Source organism: Sinocyclocheilus grahami, unplaced genomic scaffold (assembly GCF_001515645.1).
Source record: "Sinocyclocheilus grahami isolate Dianchi unplaced genomic scaffold, SAMN03320097.WGS_v1.1 scaffold1016.1, whole genome shotgun sequence".
In the NCBI taxonomy this organism is placed as follows: domain Eukaryota; kingdom Metazoa; phylum Chordata; class Actinopteri; order Cypriniformes; family Cyprinidae; genus Sinocyclocheilus; species Sinocyclocheilus grahami.
The window spans coordinates 146672-155100 of NW_015506195.1; the positions used below are offsets into that span (position 1 = coordinate 146672).

The following is an 8429-nucleotide window of genomic DNA, read 5'->3' on the forward strand; positions in this document are numbered from 1 at the left end:
GTCCACGGTGAAAGTTGATGTATTTCCTCAGCGACCAGCACGGATCAGCTCCAGGCATGATGTAGCGGATAGTGTCCTCTTTTGGAAGGCCAAACAAAGTAGTTTCGCTTTCACAACGAAACACACAGCATCTCCATGACATGGCGGCAACAACATTACTAAAGCGAGAATAAAAGTTAGCCTTCTTTCTTTGCGTGAACATTTGGGCGGCATTATGCTAATATTTCCACATAGTGATGTAAATATGTGGGGGCGTGTTAGAACGAGCCGTTTTAGGCGTAGTTGACTCTTAACTTTTATAAAGAATATCTCTTTGGATTTGAGACTTTAGTCTTTGCAACTTTACAGATCTTCTTTATGCACCAAGAGCTTGTAACACTCCAAAGAGAAAGGACAAATTGAAATCGCATCATATAACCCTTTTTAAAATGATGTGATGTACTTGATTCTGGTATTAATTTAACTAACTGAATCCCAACTTGAAAACAAAAATCATACAACCTAGAGTAGAGTACAGTGCATCCGGAAAGTATTCACGGTGCTTCACTTTGTCCACATTTTGTTATGTTACAGCTTTATTCCAAAATGGATTAAATTAATTATTTTCCTCAAAATTCTACAAACTATACCCCAAAATGACAACGTGAAAGAAGTTTGTTTGAAATCTTTGCAAGTAAAAAAAAAAACACACACACACGTACATAAGTATTCACAGCCTTTGCTCAATACTTTGTTGAAGCACCTTTGGCACCAATTACAGCCTCAAGTCTTTTTGAGTATGATGCTACAAGCATGGCACACCTATTTTTGGACAGTTTCTCTCATTCTTCTTTGCAAGACCTCTCAAGCTCCATCAGGTTGAATGGGGAGCGTCGGTGCACAGCCATTTTCAGATCTATCCAGAGATGTTCAATCGTGTTCAAGTCTGGGCTCTGGCTGGGCCACTCAAGGACATTCACAGAGTTGTCCCATAGCCACTCCTTTGTTATCTTGGCTGTGTGCTTAGGGTCGTTGTCCTGTTGGAAGATGAACCTTCACCCAAGTCTGAGGTCCAGAGTGCTCTGGAGCTTGTTTTCATCAAGGATGTCTCTATACATTGCTGCATTAATCTTTCCCTCGATCCTGACTAGTCTCCCAGTTCCTGCCGCTGAAAAACATCCCCACAGCATGATGCTGCCACCACCATGCTTCACTGTAGGGATGGTATTGGCCAGGTGATGAGCGGTGCCTGGTTTCCTCCAGACATGACGCTTGCCATTCAGGCCAAAGAGTTCAATCTTTGTTTCATCAAAATTTTGTTTCTCATGGTCTGAGAGTCCTTCAGGTGCCTTTTGGCAAACTCCAGGCGAGCTGTCATGTGCCTTTTACTGAGGAGTGGCTTCCATCTGGCCACTCTACCATACAGGCCTGATTGGTGGAGTGCTGCAGAGATGGTTGTTCTTCTGGAAGGTTCTCCTCTCTCCACAGAGAATCGCTGGAGCTCTGATCAGAGTGACCATCGGGTTCTTGGTCACCTCCCCGACTGAGGCCCTTCTCCCCCGATTGCTCAGTTTGGCCGGTGGTTCCAAACTTCTTAAATGTTATGATTGGATTCCCCACCATGTGAACACACAAATTTCCTGTGCTGATATAAACAAAATATAAACTGGGGTGAAACATGACCTGGACATATTTAAGTGAGCATTACATAAAATATACAGTGACTACATTAATTTTAGGACCCCTTTTAGATAGAATTATTATTTAAGAGTTTTCATACCATAGGTGGACAAACTGACGTGTGAACTGGAGAGAAGTTGAGAGCTGGGCCGTGTGATAGTTCATGTAGACATGGACACCTTCTATGCTGCTGTCGAAATGAGAGACTGTCCGGAGCTGAAGGACAAACTGATGGCAGTGGGATCCATGAGCATGCTGGTGAGAATCTAAAATAAACCTCGCAGAACATCGTCACATACAGCGGGTATAGAAAAGAATCACCCCTTTAAAATAATCACTTTTGTTGCTTTGCAGCCTGAAATGAAGACAGACACCGTTTTTGTTTTATCCAGCTGGATTTACTTAGTGCAACTTATAACATCCAAGTGAAAGATATAACACCAACATGTCTGAAAAATAAATTAAAATACAGAATCAAACAAAATGTGATAATTTTAAAGGGGGGTGATTCTTTTCTGTACCCACTGTATCTACAATGTTGACATTTTAAATGATCATTTTCAGTCAACCTCCAATTACCACTCTATAAGGTTTGGTGTTCTGCTGCCATGCCAGGGTTCATTGCGAAGAAGCTCTGTCCAAATCTTTTCATTGTGCTGACTAACTTTGACAAATACAGAGCAGTAAGTGCCCAGGTATTTTGTATATCAGTCCTGCATTATTCAATTGTCATAGCTACTGTTTGTTAATGCCTGGGTCTGTCTTAAAGGTGTGAGAGATATTTTCAGAATATGACCCTCATTTTATGCCTATGAGTCTTGACGAGGCTTGTCTGGATATCACTGAGTGAGTCACGTGATGTGACATGTGGCCAAGTATGGTGACTCTTGGGCAGCCATTTTTGCTGCGGGGGTCAGTGCCTTGCTCAAGGGCACCTCAGTCGTGGTATTGAAGGTGGGAGAGAGCACTGTACATCCACTCCCCCCACCTACAATCCCTGCCAGTACGAGACTCAAACCCACAACCTTTGGGTCACGAGTCCGACTCTCTAACCATTAGGCCACGACTGCCCCACTGAGCAGCGGAAGCACTGGCCCGAGACCATGCAAACATATTGCATCTGTGATAAGACAGGTGCATTACTGTAGTCTACTGTCTAGTGCAGGGGTTTTCAAGCTGGGGTCGGTAAAGGTGTGCTTGAGGGGTGCGTGCTGAGGAAAAGTTTAGAGATACACTGTGTATAAAAAAAGTCTAAATAAATAATAATAGTTAATTTAAAAAAGGATTAAATAAATGAAAAGTGTATTTAAATAAATAATAATACATAAAGCTTACAAAGCATGAGCATTGAGAGGTAATCTGCTCAAAGTTGTTTTCAGTCTTCATCACATACATCAGATGCAAACATTGTATTTAAATCAAGTAAGAAATAAATAAAATTAATCTTACAGTACTATAGGAAGTAGAAAAAAGTATAATTTTCCAAATATTATTTTACACACATTTATAATATTAATTTTTCACAGTATAAATTGGGTCTTTATACAGACATTTGTACATTTTAGGATGGGGGTCCCTCACACGAGGATGATAATATTTGGGGGTCCATAGCGTCTAAAAGATTAAAAATCCCCGGACTAGTAGACTTTAAAAAGAGGTCCAATTTTTACTTTGTGAAAGCGTTGACAATGAAAGTGTGTCTTTTATTATGAGTGGTTACAGTAGCTTGATTTATGTTTTTTATCCTGTTCTTTAAAATAAAATGATACAGACAAGTCTACAGCTGAATCAGAGAAAGATGAACTGTCTCCTGTGCTGTTTGAGGACAGTCCCAGCTCCTCGCCCTCTCTTTCAGGGGCTCATAGGAAAGCAGAGGTGTTTGGGACGAGTGCAGAGGAGGCTGTGAGGGAGATGCGCTTCCGTATTCAGCAGAAAACATCTCTTACTGCCAGTGCAGGTGAGAGACTGGATAGTTTGTTTAGTGATTTACACTTAAATGCAGAAGTAAGCATATACAGTCTTCCCACATTATGTAAGAAATGTAGAGTATTTATTTCCTTGTTTGAGCTCTCTTATTGGCATCGCCCCAAACATGATGCTTGCAAAAGTATGCAGTGATAAGAACAAGCCCAATGGCCAGTACCGAATTCCTCCTGAGAGACAAGCTGTGATGGAGTTTATGCAGGATCTTCCTGTCAGAAAGGTCTGTCTGACTCGTTTATCTCTAAGTCGTATAGCTCATTAATGTGACCTAATATTATTGTTTATTTATTCCAGTCTGGTGTGGGAAAGGTTACGGAGAAGATGCTGGCTGCTTTGGGTTATTGTCAACTGTGACCAACTGGGCCCGCAGATGGCGCTACTATCCCTGCTTTTTTCGGGAACCTCCTGGCATAATTTCCTTCACATATCTTTGGGTTTGGGCTCCACATGTATCGAGAGGTGTGCCCTTTTTTTAATGTTACGGTGTCAAACATTTTTGCGTAGTAGTTTGTTGGATACAAAATAAGAATGTGGTTCTAATGTTTCATGGAAAAAATTGTGTTTTGTTTCAGGGACTCAGAAAGATAAAGCATGAGCACTGAGAGGTAATCAGCTCAAAGTTGTCTCCAGTCTTCAGCACGTTTCAGATCCAAACATTTCTGTAAACTTGAAATCAACTTTCTGTTTCCTCCTCCTGTCAATTTATTTGTGTTATTTCCGTTCACTCTTTCTTTTAGGACGTTTGGGGTGATGAGTGATCCAGAGGAGCAGTATTCCCTGTGTAGGGATCTCTGTCATGATCTAGCACAGGACCTACTGTGGGAGGGCCTCAAGGTACCTGGGTTTCAGAGCAAAAGTAGCTTCTCTCATCTTTATACCGAGTTTCGAAAAGAGCCAGCAAAAACTTGCATATCACTCTGAACTATTTATCTTTTGATTTATCTGTTTATTAAATCTCAGTTGCTTTGGTATGGACATCAACATCATTACCTTGTTTTTTTACATTGTCTGTAAAACACCTTGAATTATTTGCACATAGTTTATTATGTGCAGAAACATGTCAAATATATTCCATACACAATTAGTATAAATGTAAACATGTAGAAATATTGGTCTCACATTCATAAGAGGAAATGTATTTATTTGTGTTTGTACTATAGGGCAAAACTGTTACTTTGAAGCTGAAGAATGTCAAATTTGAAGGGAAGACCAGAGCGTTTACTGTGCAGTACGCTGTCTACACTGAGGGGGAGATCTTTGCTGCTGCTAAGGACCTTCTCAAAGTTGAGATTGACAGTGTCAGTCCTCAGCCACTGAAACTGAGACTCATGGGTATATATATTACACCTCATCTTATTGCCGAAGTTTTTATCCATTTTTTTTATATTAGTGTGTGTGTGTATGTATGTATGTATATCACATCTACAAGGATACATTTATTTAATGTATCCTAAGTTCAAAATACAGTAAAAGCAGTCATATTGTGAAATTTTACAATACTATTAAAATTACTTTTATTATATTTTGAAATATAATTTCTAAGCCTTCAGAAATCATCCTAATATGCTGATTTGCTGATAAAGAAACATTTCTTATTATCAATGTTGAAATCAGTTGTTCTGCTTAATATTTTTGTGGAAACTGTGATACATTTTTTTCAGGGATTTTTTGATTAACAAAGTTCAGTTTCTGAAAAATAAAATTCAGTTTCTGAAATTCTCATGCTAATGAAGAAATGTCTGATGATTTTCAACATGCGTTCGAGTGTCCGGCTTTATCAGCACTGAAGATAAAAAGCCTCTTCAGAGGAGTATAATGGGATTCCTGCAGAAAGGTGGATCTGATTCAGGCAGTTTCACGCAGTGTGTTGGATCTGCACTCAAAGCAGAAGAAGACAGTGATGGTGCCAGTTTCCTAAAGCTACTGTAAAGTACCTTCTGTGTCTGAGCAAATACCCAAACCTAGAGGACCCCAGCAGCAATCGTTTTTTCAAAGAGCACAGTTGAAAAGACTTCAGCAGCAACAGGAACAAATATCTGTCATCGCTGGTACAGACACAACAAACAATAGTGCTTACACAGCTGCTGCTACACAGACAGATCTATCAACAACAAACACTCAATCAGACACAACAAATACAAACTCAGGGACAGATGCAACAAGCTACATAAACAAAGCTGCAGTTTTAAAGCCATCATTTAAAATCGCAACCCAGGTGCTGCAGTGTCTCGCTTGTCCTGTGTGCAATACAGAGATGAAGAATGTAAACCTTACAGTCTTCAACAGACATATTGATGAATGTCTGAAGGGCAGCGCAATGGATAATGAAGCCACAGGTTTAGATGCGGTTGAGGAACAGTAAGAACTCAACAGCAAACCAACTGCATCAAGTCCAGAAAGCAAGACTCTAAAATCCTCAAGCCACGACCCATCCTATAATGAAGAGAAGCCGTCCACTAGCATCTCTGGGCCTGTGGAGGAAACCGATGATGGCAGTGATTTCAAGACTCCATTTTTTAGGACTAAAATAAATGGAAAGCGTTCAGTTATTCATAAAAAGAAGATGCCTCTTTCTGAGTCTAGTTCTAAAGCATCACAAACAACAAACAGTCTTGAGGCTGTCACTGAGATTTCATCTGCCTCGAAAGGCTTGTCGTTGATGTGTCCCGTGTGCAGTCAGCCGCAGAGCACAGATGACCTTGCTCTCTTCAACAGGCATGTGGATATGTGTCTTAACCAGGAAGTTCTGCTAGAGTTTAGAGAATCTCATGCTCCTGTGGATCATTCAGATTCAGCACTCAAGGGTGTGCGAGGTCAGTGCAGAAATGAAAAAATGTAAAAGAATGCAAGGAATTGCATTGTTAATAATAATGTTACCATGCTATACAGAAGGGAAATGATTATAATACTTTTGTGTGTGTGTGTTTTACAGGCCAACTGGGGGACCAGAGAAGAGTTTCTAAAGTGAGAGAAAAGAGCAAAAGGTATTTAACTGTGCACCAAATCAGCATATTAGAATGATTTCTGAAGGATCATGTGACACTGAAGACTGGAGTAATGGCTGCTGAAAATTCAGCTCTGCCATCACAGGAAAAAAAATAATTTTAATATATAATAAAATAGAAAAACTTTAAACTATTTTACATTACTGTATTTTTGAGCAAGAGGAATTGTTCATAAAGATCTTACTAGATCTTACAAATCTTACTAGCCCTAAACTCTGACACTAATGTATATTATTTTTGTGTCTCCTGATTTTTATGTATTTTAACCACAGGCAAGGATCATCTCCTCTTCCTCCCTCGAAGGAAATCAAAGTGTTGAGCACAAAACACACAATCGACAAGTTCTTCAAAGACAACACCAGACAGAACATCTAATTCCTTTTCAAATTCAGACAGATCATATTGTTTAATTTATGAGGATGAGACATTATAATCCATGAGAATTTTGCTGGATTTACTTAAGGGAATATGTTGATGGAACAAGTAAGAAATATGCAGACTGATGCATATTTGGTGAAGAAAAGCAGATCTTTAATAAGATGACCATAACAGATGTTTCTGTGAAGATGATATACTCTGGCACAAAGCTGAAAATCTGTTTGGGTATATTTTTTGTATTTATCGAAATTAGTATTTGCATGGTAGAAAAATGCTTCATATATATATATATTCTTTTTTGACTTGCTTCTTTCAGAATTTATGTAGATCATTGATGTTATATTTACATTTATATATCGAATGACTCGAATATTTTTTTAAATAATTTTATTCTTTGCATAAATTCAGATTTAAATGTTTATGGATGTTGTAAAGCACTGTATAGACCATGACATAAGATCATTTGCACCTAAAATTAATGTGAAAAAAAAATTACAAATTGTCCTCTTGATCTCATGTAATGGTATGGAAGAATAAGGTATAGGGTGTTTTTCTTTGTTTGGAAACTAATTAAACAACTTTATTCTTCTTGTGCATTCAGCTATTTTTTCCCCAAAAGATATGTTAAGATGGTATTTATATTATTGTAAATAAGTACACTACAATTCAAATGTTTGGTAAGAATTATTAAATGTTTTTGAAAGAAGTCTCTTATGTTCACCAAGGCTATATTCATTTGATTAAAAATGCAGTAAAATGAGCAATATTGTGAAACATTATTGCAATTTAAAATAACTTTTTTTGTTTTAAGTCTTCAGTATACACTCTCAGAAAAAAAGGTACAAAAGTTGTCACTGGGGCAGTACCTTTTCAAAAGGCACACCTTTGTACCTAAAGAGTCCATATTGGTACCATAAAGGTACATATTAGTACATAAAAGGTAAAACAGTGTACCCTTTGAAAAGGTACCATCCTAGTGACAGTTTTGTACCTTTTTTTCAGAGAGTGATATGATTCAGAAATCATTCTAATATGTTAATTTGGTGCTTTTTAAAATAATTTTTTATTATCATTGTTGAAAACAGTTGTGCTGCTTAATATTTTTGTGGAAACCAAGATGGTTTTGTAAAGGCTTTTTCGATGAGTAGAAAGTTAAAAGAACAGCATTTATTTGATAAAAAAATTGTCGATGCTTGAAGCCATTTAACTGTATGTACTCTGGGTGAGAGCCATAGACTGTAGCGCATGTCTTTGGGGCGTGAGCTCTCACTGCAAACAAAACCATCCAGCTGGTGTATTTTACAGAATACAAGTCTCCCAACTCAAAGAGCTATGAAACCAGTACAGCACTATGGAGAAGAGAGCTCAAGCTTTAAAAGACTACATCCTGAAGCAGCCTGTTTG

At 38.3% G+C, this 8429-nt stretch overlaps 1 protein-coding gene across 1 annotated transcript; it reads left to right on the forward strand.

Moving 5' to 3' along the window:
- Positions 1-1657: 1657 nt before the first annotated feature.
- polk (polymerase (DNA directed) kappa) lies at positions 1658-7022 on the forward strand. The gene is given in 17 exon segments (XM_071582342.1): positions 1658-1699; positions 1765-1917; positions 2224-2257; positions 2260-2354; positions 2429-2519; positions 2719-2793; positions 3419-3614; positions 3736-3862; positions 3937-3981; positions 3983-4101; positions 4215-4247; positions 4380-4476; positions 4803-4974; positions 5399-5559; positions 5561-6455; positions 6575-6626; positions 6920-7022. Coding segments are annotated over 17 exon segments (2490 nt in total).
- Positions 7023-8429: the final 1407 nt, after the last annotated feature.